The following is a 23,413-nucleotide window of genomic DNA, read 5'->3' as shown; positions in this document are numbered from 1 at the left end:
AAACAAACAAAAAACTTTGATATAGGAGCACCTGGGTGGCTCAGTCAGTTAAATGTCTGCCTTCAGCTCAGGTCATGACTTTAGGATCCTGGGATCCAGTCCCATGGTGGGATCCCTGTTCATAGGGAATCTCTGCTTCTCCCTCTGCCCCTACTTGCTTTTTTTCTCCATTAAAATCTTTTTTTTTTTTAAGATTTATTTATTCATGGGAGACACAGAGAGACAGAGACACAAGCAGGCTCCATCCAGGGAGCCTGATGTGGGCCTCGATCCCGGTTCTCCAGGATCACGCCCTGGGCTGAAGGCAGCGCTAAACCGCTAAGCCACCCAGGGATCCCTCTCTCAAAATCTTAATTAAAAAAAAAAAAAAAAAAACTTTGATACGGATTACATCCCTTTATAGATTCCTCATAATTTTAAGAAGTAAATAATTCGGTAAAGTATATCATTTTACGTAAGTTTGGAGGCTCACAAAGGCCAAGTGACTCAAATGGCTAATAAAGGATCAGAGCCAGATATCAGAGACCATGTGTGACTCCAATGCTGAAATCCACCTGTCCCTATAACCAGTTTTTATAATTTCTTTAGAGTCTCAATTATGATTCCCACTATGCCTAGACAGTAATAATAAAACCGTGTCAGAGACATTAAAACCCTAGACTTTATTTTTTTTTAAAGATTTTATTTATTTATTCATAAATAAAATGAGAGAGAGGCAGAGACACAGACAGAGGGAGAAGCAGGCTCCATGCAAGGAGCCCGATGTGGGACTCGATCCTGGGTCTCCAGGATCACACCCCAGGCTGCAAGCTGTGCCAAACCGCTGCGCCACCAGGGCTGCCCAAAACCCTAGACTTTAAATAATAAAATAAAATTTAAAAAGCAGAACAGAAAAGAAAAAAGGAAGAGAAAAAAGAAATCAACCAACTACTCGAGAATTTGTCCTTCAGTAATAAAATCATGTTATTTACTAGGTTAATTACTGGGTATTATCAGTTAAAATATCTTTTTTTTCATTCATGAGAGACACAGAAAGAGACAGGCAGAGACACCGGCAGAGGGAGAAGCAGGCTCCATGCAGGGAGCCTGACGTGGGACTCAATCCCAGGACTCCAGGATCACACCCGGAGCTGAAGGCAGACACTAAACCGCTGAGCCACCCAGGGATCCCCAAAATGTCTTTATTTTAAAGCATCTCTTGATAAAGAGGACTTTTTCCCTTCATGGCTTGTTATAATACTAAGGGCGTTAAACTGAGTATCTGTGAAGCCAAATACATTAGTCATTCTTACCTAGGAACACCTTTTAAACAAAGCCACAGAACAGCTTCTTTTATTTTCTAGTAAGACTAAATTTATTCAATACCCTAAGTAAAAGTTTTGATTATAAGTATCCAACAGTATAAAAAGTACAAAACAGATTTGTAGATTTCTAATATATTAATACAAAGTGCATGACTACATACAGTACATCCTACAGGCAAAGAGGTGGAAGGGGATGAAGAAGACTGTGGTTGAGGTCTAGCAATAAATAAATAAATACAGAAGTAGAGATGATCCATATTATAGTATATTCTACCACCAATACTGTAGCCAAAATGTACAAAAACAAAAAGCAAAAAAACAAAAAAACAAACCATTTCAAAATGACAGGAGGAAGATGATCATGGCCGGGACTCTTGTAACACACCTCAACGGCTGTGGGAGAGCCAACCCAACTCACTGTGTAGTCTGTGCATATATGGTGGCTTGTAGTTTTTGCCATAAGGAAGAAATATAAAATTTTAAGTTTAGATTAAGAACTATAAAACTATAGGGTGCCCATAAAAAGTGGCTCACTCCTTATTGTTATTTATACTATCCAATTTTAAAAATCCAGTTTTAAAAATAAGCACTGAGTCATGTTAATATAAGGTAGGCAAATGATCCTCCCTTATTATGAAAAGTATGATCTGGTGATACATTTTTTCTGAACATTTAGAAAAGAGGCAATGAGAGTACTTTGGTTTGGGTTCAAGTAAAAGGCTTTCAAATGAAGATTTTAGAACTGAAGAGCTCCATGTTCAGGATGTATCGTCTAATATCTCAAGGTTCAAAAAGCCTGACTAGAAGAAACCAAACCTAAGCCAACCCACTCAGCATTAACACACACCTCTTTTCTTTTAGTAGAATTTTACTTTAATATGTGAAAAAAAAAAAAAAAAAATACCACCCAAAACCCTAATAGGTTAAAACAAGTCAAACAACCACTCTACACAGATAAAACCTTCACAAAGGTCAACTGAAGTAATCCAGAGCTAAAACTGAATTGTGCAGATTTTCGATGAAGTCACCAGTCATGTAACACAAACAAAAGTCAATTATTTACACACTAGGCAAGCCCTCTAAGAAATGTGCCCCAAGAAGCATTAACCTTTGTTTTTTTGTGTGCGCCATCCTGAAGACTTGCACATTTTTTTAAGATAATTTAACCTTTTTAACAGAATGTGATCTCTACCAGGTGGTAATGCTTTGGTACTATTCATCTAGGACTGCTCATCCTAAAACTTGACATTTCCCCAAAGATTTGACTCTGCTTTAGAAGTTTCAATATAGATAAAAATCTTTTATCAAATATCAATATGGAGGTGACACAGGATGCAACATATACAGTCAGGTTACCTCTCTGTATATTTAGAGATTACTCCTTCAAGGTATTTGCGCCAGAGCTTAGTCTGTCCTGCTTCATATTCAGTAGTACAGGTTTGAATCATCAGAACCTTGGCAAGACCTTATTTTTTCAGAATTATTAACAACTACCTCTAGGGGCAAGTCCATGTTACTGAGTTATGACAAATTTATTATCGTGAAGGAAAACAAGGATAGCCGTCTTAAAAAATGCCCCAACCACTGCTTCTCAATATAGAAAGACTAAAACTACATACGTTTATCATACAACAAATCCCATCTCTGTCCCCTGAAATTCCCCTAGTTTCATTCATTAGAAGGGGATTAAAAAAAAAAAAGACTTAAAGAGCACTTTACAGCAGCATTCAGCTTTCCTATGAAATACTCAGCATCTTAAATATTATGTACACTTCTTTTTTTCTTTCAGTAAGCTAGACACTGGCTTCAGAGTTTGTGGAACTGGAGAAGAAATAACCCATTCAAAACTATTCTAGAAATTGTCTTTTGGCAGAATAGCATGTATCCAAGTTAAAAATAGGAGGGTTTTGTTGCTTTGTTTTCTTTCCAAAATTTAAATCATTTTTGTTCCCCTTCTACCTAAACCTCAGTCACCACTCCTGAGTGGAGATGGGCAGAGGCTCTGGCCCCTGCTCCTCCGGCTTCTCAGCAGCTGCTTTCTTGTTGCTGCAGCAAGGCTTGAATAGATGTGTGTCAATGAGGACTTCCCCAAAACGGCCTTTATAGATAATTCCACAACATATTTTCTGTCTAAAAGAAAAAAAAGGGGGTGGGGGAGAAATATATTAATAAGGTAGAAAACTAGTAATACAAGAAAACAAAAAAAGGGGGGAGAAATCTATAACACTGTAACAATACAACATGATCAAAGGGTTCACTTCTCTGGTCTCATCACATTTCAAATGAAGGCTCCTAGAAAGGCCCCCAATTAGCTAAGTTATAGGAATTACCCAGGTCCCTTAAATCCCACACTGGAATCTTACCAAGTATTAAAGGGGACAGGGGTCATTCTGAGATAACAGTTTCAGAAACGGCTCCTAAAGTTATAAACTGTTTCCTCTAAAAATCAGTAACTCTTTTTTTTTTTTTTTTTTAAAGATTTTATTTATTTATTCATGAGAATACACAGAGAGGAGAGAGACAGGCAGAGACACAGGCAGAGGGAGAAGCAGGCTCCATGCAGGGAGCCCGACGTGGGACTCGATCCCGGGTTCCCAGGATCACGCCCTGAGCTGCAGGCGGCACTAAACCGCTGAGCCACCGGGGCTGCCCAAAATCAGTAACTCTTGAAAAAAAACCCAGCCATCATAAACAGGCTGATACAACTGGCAAATATATATAATCAAATATACACCACAGCTTAAAAAAACGAGAGTACAACAAAACACCATGGACCACATATAAGGGAAAAAAAAGAACCTTTTCCTATGAAGTTCCCCTCTATGCCCCTCTCCAATTCCACCCCACCCCATCTCATTCTCTCCTCTTAATTTTAAGCCTATCATTACTTTTTTCTTTACACTTCATGGTTTTACCATGTCTGCATCTCTACATATATTGCTCGGTTATGTCCAATTAATTAAAAAAACAACACATATATGGAGTCACACTCTATCCTGCAATTTTTTTTTGCTCAACATTAATTGAGGTTCATACCTATTGTTAGGGCTTTTATTTCATTTTATGTATCATATTCTATCAAGTGAATATACCATAATTTATTTATCCACTCTCCTTTGGATGGGACAACTGCTATTATAAACATGCCATACACGTTAATGCATGCCTAAAGGTTTTTTTTTTTTTTCCTAAAGGTTTTTTATAGGTTCTGTTGCTGGGATATAAAATGGAAACATGTTTGTGTTTACCCAAAAATGCCAGTTATTTATCAATGTGGTTCCTTTCTATTCCTATTAACTAATAAGGGTTTTATCTTAAACCCTGATGAACATTCAGATTTGTCAAACATCTTTAAAGTACTGCTAAGATAGTAGGCATTTGGGGGCGTCTGGGTAGCTCAGTAGGTTAAGTGTCTGCCTTCATAGGCAGGATCCCAAGGTCCTAGGATCAAGTCCTACATTGGGTTCCCTGCTCAGTGGGGAGCCTAACTTCTCCCTCTCCCTCTGCTGCTCCTCCTGCTTGTGCTTTCTGTGTCAAATAAATAAAAATTAAATCCTAAAAAAAAAAAAAAAAAATAGGTATTTCCCCCTTTCTTTACAAACTGTCAACATGGCAACTTTATTATCAGTTGATTTTTAATTAGTTTAATCCAATCTTACATCACTAGAATAAACCTAATCTGGTCATGATATACTCTTTTAGTATCAAAGTTATGTTAGCCTCATAGAATGCTTGGGGCCTCTGCTCTTTTACTCAAAATCTGAAAAAGCCAATGCAAGATCAGAATCATTTATTTCTGGAATGTTTGGCAGAATTTGCCTAAATGGGTTTTTAGAGGGAAGACTGACCAGTGAATCAACTTATTATAAGACTATGCAGATTTTCTATTTTTTCTTGAGACAGTTTTTTTTTTTTTTGAGACAGTTTTGATAAAATATCTTTTTCTACTAATGTATCCATTCCACCTATAGGTTCAGATCTGTTGGTATATGGTTGTTTATAATGTACTACTACTGTCTTTTAAATTTATTTAGAGCTAAATCTCTCTGTTGTTATCTGAGATATTTTATGTGTACTATCTCTTGATTTCTGCTTCATCTCTAATAGTCTTTTTGATCAGGTCTTTTTCAAGATCCAACTCTTATCTTTACTGATCCTATTCACTGCATACTGGTTTTCTTTTTTTTTTTTTTTTTTTTGCATACTGGTTTTCTACTCCATTTGTTTCTACTCAGATCCTTAAGATTTCCTTGCTTTTATTTTTCTTTGTATTAAGCTTCACTAATTTTTAAATTGGATACATATCACTTCATTTATTTTTAGTCTTTCTTTTCTAAGCATTAAAGGCTTTCCTCCAACTCTTTTAAACTTCATACCATATGTTCTCTTTTCTAAGGTTTTATTTTTATTTATTTGAGAGTGAGCGAGCAAGAGAGAGCATGAGCTGGGAGCCTGACATGGGGCTTGATCCCAGGACTCTGAGATCACGACCCAGGCCAAAGGCAGAAGCTTAAATGACTGAGCCATCCAGGCACCCCTTGACCGTATGTTTTGATTTGTGGTATTTTTCAGTTAGTTATAAAGATCTTCTCATTTATAGTATACTTTCTTCTTGGACTCATGGTTTCTTAATTTATAAATATATAGAGATTTTCTATTTTCATCTTGTTTTGCTAGATACATTTAGGTATATTCAAACTTTTTCTGCCCTCCTCTTCTTGACTCTGGAGATTTTTCACTTTTTTAATCCTTTTAGTGGTGACACAGTTAATCAAGTCCCACCCAAAGTTATCTAGGGATGCCTGGGTGGCTCAGTGGTTGAGTGCCTGCCTTGGGCCCAGGGCATGATCCTGGAGTCCCAGGATCAAATTCCACATCGGGCTCCCTGCATGGAGCCTGCTTCTCTCTCTGTCTCTCATGAATAAATAAAATCTTAAAAAGAAAAAAAAAAAAGTTATTCAATTTATTTATTCTTTTTTTTTTTTTTTTTTTTTTTTTAATTTATGATAGTCACAGAGAGAGAGAGAGAGGCAGAGACACAGGCAGAGGGAGAAGCAGGCTTCATGCACTGGGAGCCCGATGTGGGATTCAATCCCAGGTCTCCAGGATCACGCCCTGAGCCAAAGGCAGGCGCCAAACCGCTGCGCCACCCAGGGATCCCTCAGTCTATTTATTCTTAATGCAAAGAATGCTAGGATATCTTAACTCTTATCACTTTTATTGCTTTGACTTATATGTTATTGTCTTCTAATTCTTTTACTCCCACAACTATTGTTATCTCAAGCAGTGTTTGTTTAAATTTACCTAAATGTTTGCTACTTTATCTATTCTCAGAATTTTTTTTTTTTTTTTTTTTTATTCTCAGAATTTTAAAGTAGGATCTCTTTTTCTGCCTGTAGAACTTTGTTATTTAGGGTCAGGTTGGCAACAAATTCTCAAAATTTTTCCTCATCAAAATGCCCTTGTTCATAAAAGACAATTTTTAAAGGTTTATTTATTTTAAATAATCTCTACACCCAAAATGGGGCTCAAACTCACAACCTCAATATCGAGTCACATGCTCTTTCAACTGATTCAGCCAGGGGCCCCACACAAAGGATACTTCTGCTACATATATATAATTCTAGGTTGAACGTTATTATCTCTTGGCCCACTGAAGATATTAACCTATTGTACTTTGGCTTCCTTTGTTCATGGTGAGAAGTCAGCTTTGTACGTTTGTTGTTCCTTTGAAAAAACTGTCTTTATTTTCTCACTGCTTAAAGATCTATGTTGTTTTTCATGTTCCACAGTTTCATTCTATAAGGAGTCATCTATGGGTGAATTTTCTCTACCATAAGATAAATGCTTATTATCTCGCTTTTGTTAGTCTTCCCAAGTCTGTCAAATAGAAGATCCTTAACAACTTTCTCTTTGAATACTGTCCTTGCTAGCCTATTCTCTTTTTTGACTTTGGGATCCTATATTTACTTAGCATTTTGGCCTCTGATTATTCCTTATTAATTTACTCACTGATTTAACAATGCTATTTTTTTAAGACTTAAAAATACATATTTCTAGCTTTTACTTTTTTTCAGCACGAGAGTTGGTCAGAATAGTATAATTCTGTTACAGGAAAATTTAGGTTCCCTAACATGATTTTTATTTTAAACAAATTTTAATAGGAAAAGCACACAAAATCCCAACTCTCAGCTCAATTCTTGCTTAATCCACCTCCAACCATGTGTGCTACCAGCTGTTTGCCAAATGCCATTTAGTTGCTAAGGAAGTGGGAAACCATTGCCTGTAATTAAGAAGGTTTGCTGGTTAGAGAGAGATTTTCTGTTGCTTTTACCTTTTCCAGTATGTGAGATCTAAAAAGGAAAAAACCGGCGTTCTGTTAGAGCCAGAGGCCATCTCTGTGTCTGAGCCATCATCTGACTGGTTACTATAACAAGGAGATTGAGCTGGGGAGGCACTTGAGGTGGTACTATGAGCGTCAGAATCTGCAAGAAAGAGGAAAAAAAAAAAGTGTAATTTCATTATATACAACTAAGGCTCAGCATAAAAAAACTGTGAATGAATTAGTAAAAAGAAAAAAGAATGTATTTTCTATTTACTACTAGTATTTGAAGACGTTTGTACTCCACTGTTCCTAAAAGAAAATGAGGACATAAGCTTTCAGGAAGGTAAGAGTGGAAATACCTTTTCCCATTCCTCCTACTAATAAATAAGTACAACTAAAAACCCTGGCTATCACATATAAAACAAATCTGAAGACTCTGAAAGTTGGCAAAAGCCAGAGAGCTCAACCCAAAGAAAGACACAGTGGGTTCCCTAGTTTTTATGGGTTTTCTTTTTCTCATAAATCCTAGTCTTGGAGCTAGAGAAGCCAGCAACCCAGAAATGCCAATGGGTATAGACAAAAAATAAACGAAAGAAAGAAAAAGAAAAGAAGAGAAAAGGCAAGCCAAAAGAACCTTGCTCTCTAAACAAAAGGCCAGGAGGAAAGTGGCAGCCTAACAAGACAGGAAACTTTTTTTTTAAAAGATTTTTATTTGTTTACTCATGAGAGACAGAGAGAGGCAGAGACACAAGCAGAGAGAAGCAAAGCAGGCTCCATGTAGGGAGCGCCCTACGCCAAGACTCGGTCCTAGGTCTCCAGGATCAAGCCTTCAGCCCACGTGATCAGGCACGTGATCCTGCCCTGGGCTGAAGGCGGTGCTAAACTGCTGAGCCACCCAGGCTGCCCGGAGACTTTTTTTATTAGACAATAATCACTCTATTCAAACACCAGAGGAAAAAGAGGACCCAACACCACTACTCCAGCAAAGGTCAAATGGGGAGCCTAAGGTTTCCATTCTCTTAAGATTGGTAGGAAACCCCCAACAATCCACCAGGGTATCAAGAGAAAGGCTATTGAAGAGTCGGGACTTTCACCATGGCCCACTAGAAATGAATAGTCCCACCTTGTGGGAGCTTTAACACCCATCCCCATCCCACAGCAATGAGGAGGCTCCTCCCACCATCAGAGGCAATGGATATTAGGGAATGGGGGAGGGCACCTGACTTTTAACACCACTGGACATTAACTTTTAATATTTCTACTAGAGAGGTAACTAAAACAGTAAAATCAAAGGTTTATTTTTTTTAAAGATTTTATTCATTTATATATATATATATGAGAGACCAGAGAGAGAGAAAGAGAGGCAGAGACACTGGCAGAGGGAGAAGCAGGCTCCATGCAGAGAGCCCAACATGGGACTTGATCACACCCTGGGCTGAAGGCGGCGCTAAACCGCTCAGCCATCTGGGCTGTCCCAAAGGTTTAAATAAGATCCATAACATAATTTTTAAATATCCAGGTTTCAATTTATTTATTTAAATTTAGCCACTTGGGATCCCTGGGTGGCACAGCGGTTTGGCGCCTGCCTTTGGCCCAGGGTGCGATCCTGGAGACCCGGGATCGAATCCCACATCAGGCTCCCAGTGCATGGAGCCTGCTTCTCCCTCTGCCTATGACTCTGCCTCTCTCTCTCTCTCTCTCTCTCTCTCTCTCTGTGTGACTATCATAAATAAATAAAAAAAAATTTTTTTTAAATAAAAATAAAAAAATAAATTTAGCCACTTAACATATATTTTTTTCACTTAACATATATTGTATTATTAATTTCAGAGCCAACTGATTCATCAGTTGCACATAATACCCAGTGCTCATTACTTCAAGTATCCTCCTTAATGCCCATCACCCAGTTATCCCACCCCCCAGCAACCTCCCCTCCTATAAACCTTGATTTGTTTCCCATAGTTAAGAGTCTCTTGGGACATCTGGGTGGCTCAGCAGTTGGGTGGCTGCCTTCAGCTCAGGGAGTCCCACATCCAGGGAGTCCCACATCGGGCTCTTTGCAAGGAGCCTGCTTCTCCAGACTCTGCCTATGTGTCCGCACCTCTCTCTATCTCAAATAAATAAATCTTTTTTTTTTTAAGATTTATTATTTATTTATTTAATTTATTTTAGACAGAGAGAGAGAGAGAGAGAGAAGCAGAGACACAGGAGGAGGGAGAAGCAGGCTCCATGCCGGGAGCCTGCCGTGGGACTTGATCCTGGGGCCTCCAGGATCACACCCTGGGCCAAAGGCAGGCACTAAACCGCTGAGCCACCCAGGGATCCCCACCAAATAAATAAATCTTAAAAAAAAAAAAGTCTCATGGTTTGCCTCCCTCTCTATATTCATCTTATTTTATTTTTCCTCCCCTTCCCCTAAATTGTATGTTATTTCTTAAATTCCACAGGTTCCAATTTTTAAAAATGCCTCATAGGCACTTGGGTGGCTCTGCTGGTTAAGCTCCCAACTCTTGATTTCAGTTCCACGGTGGGTATGGAGCCTACTTATTTAAAAAAAAAAAAAGAGGGGTACCAGGGTGGCTCAGTCAGTTAAGCATCTAACTCTTGATGTCAGCTCAGGTCATGATCGCAGCCCCATGTTGGGGCTCTTTGCTCAGCAGGGGGTCTGCTTGAGGATTTTTCTCCCCTCCCCTTCCCTGTACCCTTTGCCTGCTTGTGCTCTCTCTAAAATAAATAAATCCTTTTTTAAAAAAATCCCTCATGGGCTGCCTATGGTAGAGCTCAGTTGGTAGAGTGTTTGACTCTTGATCTTGAGGTCATGAGTTTGAGTCCCACACCCAGGGTAGAGTTTATGAAATGGTAAGTAGACATTAAGATGACAGATGTTAAAATAATCTGGCCAAGACTTTAACATAAGCATGACAAAAATGCTTTGGTGACCCATCATGAACATGACTAAAACAAATAAAAAGAATCTCCATGGATAGATCTCAGGTCATTTATTTATTTTTATTTTTTTTTGTTTGTTTGTTTTTTAATTTTTTTTTATTTATTTATGATAGTCACACACAGAGAAAGAGGCAGAGACACAGGCAGAGGGAGAAGCAGGCTCCATGCACCGGGAGCCTGACGTGGGATTCGATCCCGGGTCTCCAGGATCGCGCCCTGGGCCAAAGGCAGGCGCTAAACCGCTGCGCCACCCAGGGATCCCTTATTTTTATTTTTTGTTAAGATTTTATTTATTTATTCATGAGAGATACACAGAGAGGCAGAGACACAGGCAGAGGGAAGAGAAGCAGGCTCCATGCAGGAGCCCAATGTGGGACTTGATCCTGGAACTCTGGGATCACATCCTGAGCCGAAGGCAGACGCTCAACTGCTGAGCCACCCAGGGATCCCCAGATCTCAGTTTAATAAATAACTAAAAGCTATAAAGAAGAACCAAGTGAGGGATGTATGGGTGGCTCAGCAGCTGAGCAGCTGCCTTCGGTTTGGAGTGTGGTCCCAGGGTCCTAGGATAGGGTCCCTGCATTGGCCTCCCTGCAGGAGGCCTGCTTCTCCCTCTGTGTCTGTCATGAATAAATAAATAAAACCTTAAAAAAAAAAAAAAAACCCAAGTGGGAAAAAAAAAACAAAAACAACCAAGTGTAACTGAAATTTGAACTGGAAAAAAAAAATGAAATAAAAAGCTCATGCATGTGCTTAAAAGCAGAATGGAGGGGACAGAGGAGACAATCAATGAACTGGAAGAAAGAATAAGAGAAATTGCCCAACCTGAACAACACAAAGAAAACAATTGAATAGAGACTTAAGAAACCTCTGGGACTGTAACAAAAATCTGCATTTGTGTCACTGCAGTCCTGGAAAGAGGGAGAGGGTGGAGATGAAAATGTACTCAAAGAAATATAATGACTGAAAACTTGTCAAAATTGGCAAGAGACATAAACCTATAGACTCAACAAGCTGAGCAAACCCCAAACAGGATATACTCAAAAGAAATCATTACCATTATCATTAATTAAATTCTTAAAACTAAAGACAGGGGGGAAAAGCCTTAAAAGCAACCAAATAAAAACAATACTTTACCTATAAAGGGAAAATAGATCCAGACTTAAAAAGGATTAAAGGCAATTCATCAGATACAAGTGTTTTTTTGTTTTTTTTTTTAAGATTTTATTTTATTTATTCATGAGAGACACAGAGCGAGAGCGAAAGGCAGAGACACAGGCAGAGGAGAAGTAGGCTCCATGCAGGGAGCCCGACGTGGGACTCAACCCCGGGTCTCCAGGATCACGGCCCAGGCTACAGGCGGAGCCAAACCGCTGTGCCACTGGGGCTGCCCCATCAGATACAAGTTAAACGTGACTTAGTATTTTTGCCCTTAAAAGACAAGTCAAATTTACAAGCCAGAAAATTAATCTTTTGGTTGATGATCACCATGCTCTAAGGCTTTCCTACTGCTATTCTATGGTGACAACATCACAAATAGAGGTTGAGCTTACCACACTCCTCCCTCCCAGGATACGCAGATATAGCAATCCTCCAATTCAAAGAACCAATTAAGTATATTTTTAAAAGATTTATTTAAAAAAAAAGGGGGGGGGGCAGCCCGTGTGGCTCAGAAGTTTAGCGCCGCCTTCAGTCCAGGGTGTGACCCTGGAGATCCAAGGTCAAGTCCCATAACTGGCTCCCTGCATGGAGCCTGCTTCTCCCTCTGCCTGTGTTGTGTCTCTGCCTCTCTCTCTCTCTCTGTGTGTCTCTCATGAATAAATACAATCTTAAAAAAAAAAAAAAAAAAGTTTATTCATTCATTTGAGAGTTCTCGAGTAGGGGGAGGGGAGCACAGGAGAGGGGAGAAAGGGTCTCAAGCAGACTCTATAATGAGCATGGAGCCCAACTGGGGACTCCATCTCCTGACCCTGAGCTCACAACCGAAGGGGAAAACAGGAATCCAACATATAACCCACTGCACCATCCAGGTGCCCCTGGATATTTATTAAGGACATATATATGTCATATCCTACATGACACTAAAGAAAACCTATGAATAGAGCTTATAGTGCTTTGTATTAACAAAAGTTTACCCACAAAATCCTCAAGAATAGCAGACTTTATGAAATAAATCTACTGGAATGTTTAAAAGGCTTGCCCAACAATTAGTAGCAGCAGTAATCAGCTCTATGCTGGTGAAGAAAACTCACTATCCTAGAGAGTGCTTAATATCCAAGAAATATTTGAAGCTACAGTTTACTAGACCATTTTCTACTTATAAAATGGCAATTTCATCTGGTTTAATCTAACACTTGGGACACTAAATACAAACCATATAAAAATGCAGTTAGGAAGAAGATTCTCTTCTAGAAATGTGGGCCTGGAAATTCTTCAAAGAACTACAGTTTTTAAAATCCTAAATATTGTGGGATTTGAAAAGGCATGAAGGAGTAATTAGCTAGTACATGGTAGATAGGGGATGAGGAGCAAAGTAGTGGAAGCAGAACACACTATGCATAGGAAAGGAACTGACTCAGCCCAAATATTCTTTACCTAAAATAGGACTTCCAAAAGACGCTCTAGGGATTTACAACTTTATTCCATAGCAACCAGAATTCACTGTAGATTTTTAAGAAGGATTACAAAAAGAATAACTAACATATATATAGGAATTTGTTTTGTTTTACAAAACCCTTTTTACTTGATTATTCCCATTTCTCAGATCTGTCCCTCCCCTTCTCCCTCTGCCTCTCCCCCAGCTTGTGCTTGCTTTCTCTCTCAAATAAACAATCTTTTTTTAAAAATATTTTATTTATTTATTCATGAGAGACACAAAAAGAGGTAGAGACATAGGCAGAGGGAGTAGCAGGCTCCTTGCGGGGAGCCTGATGTGGGACTTGATCCTGGAACTCCAGGATCACGTCCTGAATGGAAGGCAGACACTCAACCACTGAGCCACTGAGGCATCCCTCAAATAAACAATCTTTAAAAAAAAAAAAAAAAGTATGGTTCAATGTTAAGTGGCACTAAGGCCACATTTTGTTGAGTTTCAAGAACTTTAACTCAAATCCAGTTCTTCAGGCTGTAGGTCTAATGCCTTTTCAGTACCCCACACAAAAGAAAGAATATCTCAGAAATAAAAGTAGGTACACACAGGACCCATGGAAGCAAATATATAATCAGACGTGAGGACACCATTTAGTGGGTGAGGTACAAAAATTCAAGTCATCTCAGAACTGTTGCAATGCACATAGGTGTTAGCAATTCACAATGCACGTGGGAAAACCCGATTTCAGCCTAAGCCTACAAAGCCCACACACCTTTTTCAAAAGGACTTATTTTCACTCTCCAGTCCCTCCCTCCACAACACAGCTTTATAATAAAAATCTAAAATTACACCGGACATATTCCCTTAGGTAAGGCAAAACTGAGTCAGGTATCACATTCCCCATAATTAAAGGGAGGAGCTAAGAAGATACATATGAATAATCAATTCCTATAACCTTCAAGTAGTAGAAGAAAATTACTATTTCCCAAATGTTCATTAAAACACTTGGTAAGAATGAAGGGTAGGGCCCTCTTTTTCTCTTCCCCTGGTAATAGCTAATCAGGAAGGGAACATGTATAAACAGATAATCCAGTTACAAAATGGGCAGAGGAACTTAATAGACATTCTTACAAAAAAAAGAAAAAAAAAGGACAAGAAATAACAAGTGTTGGCAAAGATGTGGAGAAAAAGGAATCCTTGTGCACTGTTGGGAATGCAAAGTGCTGCAAACCACTGTAGAAAACAGTATGGGGAAAAAAAAAACAGTATGGAGGTCCCTTAAAAAATTAAAAAGGGAAATATCATGTAATCCAGTAATTCCACTACTGAGTATTTACCCAAAGAAAATGAAAACACTAACTTGAAAAGATGTGTGCACCCTTATGTTTATTATTATTATTATTTAAAGATTTCGGGCAGCCCAGGTGGCTCAGCCGTTCGGCCTAGGGTGTGATCCTGGAGACCCAGGATCAAGTCCCACATTGGGCTCCCTGCATGGAGCCTCCTTCTCCCTCTGTATGTGTCTCTGCTTCTGTGTGTCTGTCATGAATAAGTAAATCTTAAAAAAAAAAAAAAAAGATTTCATTTATTTATTCATGAGAGACACAGAGAGAGAGAGAGGCAGAGACACAGGCAGACGAAGAAGCAGGCTCCATGCAGAGCTCAATGTGGGACTCAATTCTGGGACTCCAGGATCACGTTTTGAGCCAAAGGCTGACACTCAACCGCTGAGCCACCCAGGCATCCCACCCCCTATGTTTATTAAAGCACTATTTACAATAGCCAAGATATGGAAGCAAGCCAAGTGTCCATCTATATAGATAAATGAATAAAGATGGGGGGTGAGGGGTGTGCATGTGTGTTCATACACACATATGCAAGAATTCTATACAGCCATAAAGAAGAATGATTTTTTTTTTTAACATTTATTTGTTTGGAACAAAAAAAAAAAGATTTGTTTGAGAGAGAGAGACAATTCATGGTGGGGAGGGGCAGGAGGGAGGGGGGTGAGAGGGAGGGAGAAAGAGGAGAGGGGGAGACAGAGAAAGAAGCAGACTCCCTGCTGAGCAGGAAGCTTGATTTGGAGCTTGATCCAGGCACCTAGAGATCAAGCCAAAGGCAGACACTTAACCAACTGAGCCACCCAGGCAGCCCAAGAACAAGATTTTATTTTATTTTATTTTATTGTAAATTTATTTTTTATTGGTGTTCAATTTGCCAACATATAGAACACCCAGTGCTCATCCCCTCAAGTGCCCCCCTCAGTGCCCGTCACCCAGTCACCCCCACCCACCTCCCCTTCCCCTACCCCTAGTTCGTTTCCCAGAGTTAGGAGTCTCTCATAAGAACAAGATTTTATTTTATTTTTTTAAATTTTTATTTATTTATGATAGTCACACAGAGAGAGAGAGAGAGAGGCAGAGACATAGGCAGAGGGAGAAGCAGGCTCCATGCACTGGGAGCCCGACGTGGGATTCGATCCCAGGTCTCCAGGATCGCGCCCTGGGCCAAAGGCAGGCGCTAAACCACTGCGCCACCCAGGGATCCCAAGAACAAGATTTTAAAAAGAAGGTTTGCACTGATGTGGATGGAGCTAGAAAGTATGCTAAGTAAAATAAACTCAGTCACAGCAAGACAAATATCGTATGATTTCACTCACATGTGGAACTTGAGAAAAAAAAAAAAAAAAAGAACATAGAAGGGGGTAGAGAAAGGCAAACCAGAAAAGACTCACCTATGGAGATCTAAGGATTAAGAGGTAGGGGGAGAATGGGCTAAATGGGTGATAGGTATTAAGGTGGGCACTTGTGAGGAGCACTAGGTGTTTTATGTAACTGATGAAACACTAAATTCTTCTCCTGAAACTAAAGTTACACTGTACGTTAACTGAATTTAAATAAAAACTTGAAAAAAATACATTTCTTTAAATAAAAAAGAACCTGTATAATCAAAATACACACATATTTGTTACCTAAATATTTTACTATAAAATATCACGATATTTTAGCAAAAGATTAAGTGTATCATCAGAATAACTATAGACTAGGAACACCTTAAAAGAGTAGAAAGTTAGCAGGAGATATGCAAAGACTTCAGAGTTGTGGTTATTGTTTTTTTAATTCTGAAAACTCCATTACCGGTCCACAATTCATATCTATAATTTTGAAAAAACCCTGAAAACAGAAAGGTTATTCCTAACCCATTCAGCCACAAAATCTGGCCTGATGTGAACTATAAAATTAGAGTAAATGAACCTGACTAACCCATACAAGTTTTATTTATCCACCTATGTTAATACTCTTAAATTTTTGCTACAGAAATACTAATGTGTTTGATTCAGTAGTGCTGCCTTAGAAATCCTCCCCTCTTGGACTGCCTGGGTGGCTCAGCAGTTGAGCATCTGCCTTTAGCTCAGGGCGTGATCCCAGAGTCTCAGAATCGAATCCCACATTGGGCTTCTGCATGGAGCCTGCTTCTCTCTGCCTCTCTCTGTGTGTCTCTCACGAATAAATAAATTCTTAAAAAAAAAAAAAAAAAAAAGAGTATATGAACCCGATATTAATTTGTCATTCCTTCTTCCATTCCATCACTCCACACAACACACACTGCCCCAGAAACCTGAAAGTCCTGAGGTTAGCTTTACAGCAACATGTGAATTATTATTTCTAAAGTTACTTTCGAGAAAACCTGGGCTTTGGTCTCAGATTGTCCACTAATTATTTATATACCTTTTCTGCATATCTCAGACATCAATTTCCTTATGCATAAAAATCAAGTAAACAAGCCTGACACATACATCTTCTAGAAAATTTAAGATGATGATAGCCTGTGTCTCTGCCTCTCTCTGTGTGTGTCTCCCATGAATAAATAAATAAAATCTTAAAAAAAAAAGAAATGGCTAATCAGAGTACTTTGATGACATCAAAATTAATTTCAAGACGCCAAAGAACTATCTCTACTAACTCGACAATACCTTTGTACACTTTTTAAAAGAAATTTTAAAAATCTATACATACCATATGCCAGCCCCAGACAAAAATAAAGACCAAACAACTATTCTTGAGTACTCATATTTCACTATCAAACTTACTGTGACGTTTAAATTCCTTCTGTAGTTTACTGATCTGGTTGCTTTTTATCCTGTTTCCAGATAGAGTTTTCACTTTCTTTGGTTTCAAAGTAGTCTTCAGACTGGGTCCTGCCCTTGCATCTACCACCTGGAAGAAAATACTGAATATTTAATACCATTTAAAAAATGACACCTCTTGTATTCCTTTGGTTCAGACAAATGCCTATCTGAAGAAGCCAAAACTGAGAACCAGTTTTCGACTCAGGAGTGTTTGAGAGCACATGTGTACTTTTAATCATCACACAGTACTATTAAACAGTTCATCTACTATTTTTTTTCTTTGAAGCAGGCAATAGTAACAGTGTGCTGAACAAAAAAATTAGATTTAGACTGGCCCAAGAGGTTAAAGAAAATCAAGCCTAACAACAACTAACATTTCTAAAAGACAGTATGGTTTACAAAAAGCTTTCATACACTTTGATTTTACCTTCACTAAGTAAGGGGACTATTTTTGTTACTCCAATTTAGGATGAAGGAAAACAAGAGAAATTATCTTTTGCCTTATTTCACTAAGCTAGTAAATGGGCAAGAATGGGTAGAAAAGAGTACAAGACTCAAATCAAGGTTTTCACACCTATGCTTTATGCTCTTTTCTCTACACTACACATTTTAATCCCTGAGATCATTTACATGATGACAATGGTATGATCTCTCACATCTAGCTTTGCCATTGGTCCAGGCCTGCATGGTATCATTTCTCACGATTCTTTCACATTCATTATCTGCAGATTTCTATCCTTAAAAAAGGTTGCCCTCACCTTCAAATTCACAATTTGGATCTTCTCCAGCTAAGTTATTAAAGAAAATTCACTTTTTTGTGACTTTTTTTTAGAAGTCGTAAGTAACATAGTCACCAAAGGACACTGAAAGGCTAGTGTTAGGAAAAGATAGCTAAGAATAAATCTCTCCCTGCTTAAATACAAATATTTTGTATAAATGCCAAAAAATTTTCTAAAAGCTAACATACAAAAGAATTAAATAAGGCTTAATAGTGTTATTCTGGTCATTGAAAATCAGTGACAATGGCAAACAGAACATACATTTACATACACCAGTATGACCGCAACTAGATTTAAATAGAGAATAAGCATGGCTTCCATATACTTGATCACTGTGTTAGACTTGAACACATATAATCTCATTCGGTTCTTAAAAGAGCTGTGAGATAGCTATCATCCTTGTGCTTTGTAAGTAAATGTAAATTGCCCAAAGTTCACAACCAGTAAGTGGTAACGACAGGATTCAAATTCAGTTAATTTAAAACCCTACATGCTCATGATAGTACTACCGTGAGTTAAGATAAATGTTATCCTAGAGATGAAAAAAGGATCCACGTCTAAATAACTCAAGGATTTTCTGTGTTAAATCTAAAAATAGGGACACTTGGGTGGCTCAGCAGTTGAGCATCTACCTTTGGCTCAGGAAGTGATTCCGGAGTCCCGGGATCAAATCCCGCATTGGGCTTCCAGCACGGAGACTGCCTCTCCCTCTGTCTATGTCTCTGCCACTCTCTGTGTCTCTCATGAATAAATAAATAAAATCCTAAAAAAAAAAAAATCTAAAAATATGTGAATGTACACTGTGGATCTCCAAAATGAGGATATTGGATACAGCCTTAGGGAAACGCTACACCAAGCTATTTTGCTTCTAAACATGCCAAAATGTTTAGTAATTATATATGAACAGTAACCAGTGTTTTACTTTATTCTTTCACTTTTCCATCTGAGAGACAACTACTTCTAAATTAGGGGGAAACTAATGTTACTTTAAATGTAATAGAGGTATAACTGAGAAAGACAAAAGGTGAACTAACATGATTCCAGTTTTTTTTTGATCCTGCTGGCAACTTCTTCCATCTTTTCACAAGCAGGACACAGGCATTACAGATGTCTCCTGAACGAGTTTCATGCAACCTGATAAGAAAACAACCAAACCTTTATTAGTCTCATTTACATTAAAGAATTCATGCAGGAGCACCTGGCTGGCTCAGTTGGTAGACCATGCAACTTTTGATCTGAGGGTTTTAAGTTTAACGTTCACATTGGGTGTAGAGATTACTTAAAAACAAAATGTTAGGGGACGCCTGGGTGGCTCAGTGGTTGACCATCTGCCTTTGGCTCAGAAGTGATCCGGGAGTCCCGGGATCAAACCCCACATTGGGCTTCCTGATGGAGCCTGCTTCTCCCTCTGCCTGTGTCTCTGCCTCTTTCTCTTTCTCTTTCTCTGTGTCTCTCATGAATAAATAAATAAAATCTTTCAAAAAAAGGTTTAAAAAAAAAAAAGGAGTTCATGCAAGCACATTTCTTTTAGAAAAAATATACCTGATTATAGATGCTATTTCTAATTGTCCTAGGTGATCCAGTTCCATGGTTTCTGTAGTACATTTTGTACATATAATAAACTCCTCGATCCAATGAACCAATTCTATGTACTGCAATGTGGTCATTCTAAAATAATGTTTTTAAAATTAAATAATAGTAAAATATAACACCTAGAGGAGATCCTGGTCACCATGGTTTCAAACAATGTTGTTCAATTAATCTTTCAGAAGTATGTAGATACTTCCATAGGCAACAAAATACCACCCTTTAAGTAAAAAAATGTTATCATGGGGCACCTGGGTGGCTCAGTGGTTGGTTGAGTGTCTGCCTTCCGCTCAGGATGTGATCCCGAGTCCAGGGATTGAGTCCCACATTGCGCTCCCTGTTTCTCCCTCTGCCTCTCATGAATAAATAAAATCTTTATTTTTATTATTATTTTTTAATAAAATCTTTAAAACAAAAATGTTATCATAATATTCTAGTTTTATAAGACACATAACTGGAGAGGCACTGTAATTTTTTTTTACATGACTGGATCTGCATAGGGGGAAAATCTCTACCAAGCTCTTTTTAAATTATATCTTTGAAGAACTTTCATTTGATACATTTTTCCTGTATTATAAATACATACAGAAAAATACTGGTAACTTTTATCATGTATAACACATTGGAAACATTAAGAGAAAAATGTAATTTGAAATGGCAAGGTCAAAAGAAACTCTCTGACAACCTTCAAGACAACTATAAAATCCAAGACTAACAAATAAATAATCAACAAATATTTTTATCAAAAAAGAACAAAGTGGTAAAAAATAACTTCTACCACGGGAAATGGTTCAACAGTAAATATTTATCCAAGTATTTGTTGGAAAGTAAAATCCATTTTATTAAGCAGAGGTTCACTGTCAAAAGATAAAGTGAGGGGCACCTGGATGGCACAGTCAGTTAAGCGTCCAGCCTAGATCATGATCTCAAGGTTCTGGGATGGAGCCCAGCATAAGGCCTGCACTCAGGAGGGAGTCTGCTTGAGAGATTCTCTCTTCCTCCCCCTGTCTCCCTCACCTTAATAAAGAAATCTTTAATTAATTAATTAACAAAATTATAAAATGAAATGCATGTACCCTGATAGATTTTGAGGCAGAACATTAAGTCTTGCTATTGTCCTCAGGAGATGGGAGTTAAACTTCCATAATATGGAAAAACAATGCAAATAGACAACTATCAGAGGACAACTACTATTAAGAGAGAATAAGAGTAATTTTTTTTTAAAGTTTCTATATATCTTTAAGTTAAAAACCAAAGAGTTTGTTTGGGATAATTAAGAGGCTTCCAAATTTGGTAGTTCCTTATAATCTGGAAAAGTGCAGGTTGTCAGTATTGTTTGATTCGTTTTCAAAGCGAGAGCCTTAAAATAGCCTAGATGAGACTGTAAATGATTTTAATTTATTAGCACATTACTCCAATTGCCTGCCTTGCTTGGAAATATTTCCGTAAGCTGTGATGTTTTTCACTCTAAGGATGGTAAAAACATCAGATGATCTTACCCAAAACAGCTCTGGAAGTCCTTTTCATAGCGTTTACTGTCAGTGAATCGAGAACTGGAGGACTTCGCTCTGCAAATACAGCAGCCCTCTATACTTCGGTACATCTTTGGCTTGTGAAAACCAAACATCTTTTCTTCTGGGCAATAGTCTGTAAAGCCAAGGGAAGTGACACAGCTTTGTTGAGGGTTGTAACAAGGAACCATTAAAAGAGAATTCTCTGTTCCACCCCACCCCCAGTAACTTGATATTACATGACCATGCCAGACAGGAGGGCTCCGGGGAAGACCTCCCATATCTACCTCCATTCTTGGCACTAGCATGGCAAGTATATAAAACATATAGAATAGCTCAGTTACTTAAAAAGGCCTCTACCACACCTTCTTCTACCCTTCTGGCAACGCTCATTCCAAAAATGAGGGGAGGCAGGCATATTTTAAAAATCAACTTAAGTAGAAAATCTAACAAACTCTCCCCACTATAAAATGTTTCAATCATACACAATGAAGGATGCATCCTAAAATTTAAGGAAAGGCACCCCCCTTCTATTTTGCACCTTTGTATTGATGTGACTCCCCACTGGGGAAGTTCTGAGCATTTATCATGGCCACTATTTGATACTAAGAACATAACTAGCTCAATATACATCAACCCATAATACTTCGCCCTATGGGAAGTTAGAGGGGATTTCTTCTGTGATAATGTAAAGTTCAAAGCTGGCAAGTTGACTCTACTACTGAAAGGAGGATGTAAAATTCACAAAAATCCAAGGTCAGAATTTAACAATTTTATACATCATTAGGGACGCCTGGGTGGTTTAGTGGTTGTTTGCCTTCGGCTCAGGGCGTGATCCTGGGATCCAGGATCGAGTCCCCCAAGTCCGCTATCAGGCTTCCTTCATGGAGACTGCTTCTCTCTCTGCCTGTGTCTCTGCCTCTCTGTGTCTCTCGTGAATAAGTGAATAAAATTAAAAAAAAAAAAATTTTTATGCATCATTAAGATGAATTAAAAACCAGTTCATGGGGCACATAGGTGGCTCAATAGGGTAAGCGGCTGCCTCTGGCTTAGGTCATGACCCCAAGGAGGTTCTGGGATTGAGCCCCACATGGGACTACCTGCTCCTACCTGCTCCATGGAGAGTCTGCTTCTCCCTCTCCCTCCCCTTACTATCTCTCAAAATCTTTATTTTTTTTTCCTCAAAATCTTTAAAAAAAGAAAAAACAAGTTCATATTTCCTAACCATTGGTCTGATTCAGTTTTATAGAAGTTTTTGGAGCTCTTCTTCTATGGAGTCCTGTGCCTGCGAGCAGTAATAAATAGTGAGAAGCAGATGTCCAAGAAATACAAGGTATGATAAATTGTGAGTCTCATGACCAAAAAAAAAACCCCTTAACATCAAGCAAGAAATGAAGAAGCAGCTCTAGAGCTAGATGTAGCAAAAATGTAGCTGGCAGTAAACACCCACCATAGAAGAAATTTAGTTTCCAAACTAACAGCCAGTTTCACGAGAACATCTGGACTAAGAGAGGGAGTAAAAAGGCAATGAATATAGAAACTAAACCCCAAAGGAGGGTCGCCTGGGTGGCTCAGCAGTTGAGCGTCTGCCTTTGGCTCAGGGCCTGATCCCACCATTATCAGAATCGAGTCCCGCATGGGGCTCTCTGCATGGAACCTGTTTCTCCCTCTGCCTGTGTGTCTCTGCCTCTCTCTCGGTCTCTCATGAATAAATAAATAAAATCCCTTAAAAAAAAGTTTTAAAAATAAATAAACAAACCCCAATGGACACTTGTGTGTTTTTTCCCCCAAATCCGCAAAAGTATCATATACAGCATCAATAAGAAAAAATCATTAATACCAATTAGATTAGTACCTATAGTTTTAGGAGTTATAACCAAGAACATTATCTCTTTTAAAGTTCTTTTAGAGGGACGCCTGGGTGGCTCAGCGGTTGAGTGCCTGCCTTTGGCCCAAGGCATGATCCTGGAGTCCTGGGATCGAGTCCCACACCGGGCTCCTTGCATGGAGCCTACTTCTCTCTCTGCCTGTGTCTCTGCCTCTCTGTGTCTCTCATGAATAAATAAATAAAGTCTTTAAAAATAAATAAATAAAGTTCTTTCAGAGGGCGCGCCTGGGTGGCTCAGTGGTTGAGCATCTGCCTTCAGGTCAGGTCGTGATCCCAGGGTCCTGGGGTTAAGTCCCACATCAGACTTCACGCAGGGAGCCTCTTCTCCCTCTGCCTATGTCTCTGCCTACC

The 23,413-nt window shown here is 38.7% G+C and overlaps 1 protein-coding gene across 9 annotated transcripts in view; it reads right to left on the bottom strand.

The window, feature by feature from the left end:
- Nucleotides 1-1,330: 1,330 nt before the first annotated feature.
- SINHCAF (SIN3-HDAC complex associated factor) overlaps nucleotides 1,331-23,413 on the bottom strand; it is a 35,415-nt gene continuing 13,332 nt past the window's right edge. For 8 of the 9 annotated variants that reach the window (XM_072798439.1, XM_072798440.1, XM_072798432.1 and 5 more), the window contains 5 exons: nucleotides 21,163-21,310; nucleotides 19,111-19,210; nucleotides 17,259-17,385; nucleotides 7,639-7,789; nucleotides 1,331-3,434 (listed from right to left, as the gene is read on the bottom strand). In XM_072798439.1, the coding sequence (XP_072654540.1) occupies nucleotides 3,275-3,434; nucleotides 7,639-7,789; nucleotides 17,259-17,385; nucleotides 19,111-19,210; nucleotides 21,163-21,290 (666 nt within the window). In that variant the 5' untranslated portion in view covers nucleotides 21,291-21,310 and the 3' untranslated portion in view covers nucleotides 1,331-3,274. Of the gene's footprint in view, nucleotides 3,435-7,638; nucleotides 7,790-17,258; nucleotides 17,386-19,110; nucleotides 19,211-21,162; nucleotides 21,311-22,399; nucleotides 22,460-23,413 lie in introns of all 9 variants that reach the window. The other variant, XM_072798437.1, reaches the window with a different exon arrangement.

This window comes from Canis lupus, chromosome 25 (genome assembly GCF_048164855.1).
Source record: "Canis lupus baileyi chromosome 25, mCanLup2.hap1, whole genome shotgun sequence".
NCBI classification, from domain to species: Eukaryota; Metazoa; Chordata; class Mammalia; order Carnivora; family Canidae; genus Canis; species Canis lupus.
Note: the sequence above shows the minus strand (reverse complement) of the source record. Positions and strands in the feature narration are given on the sequence as shown.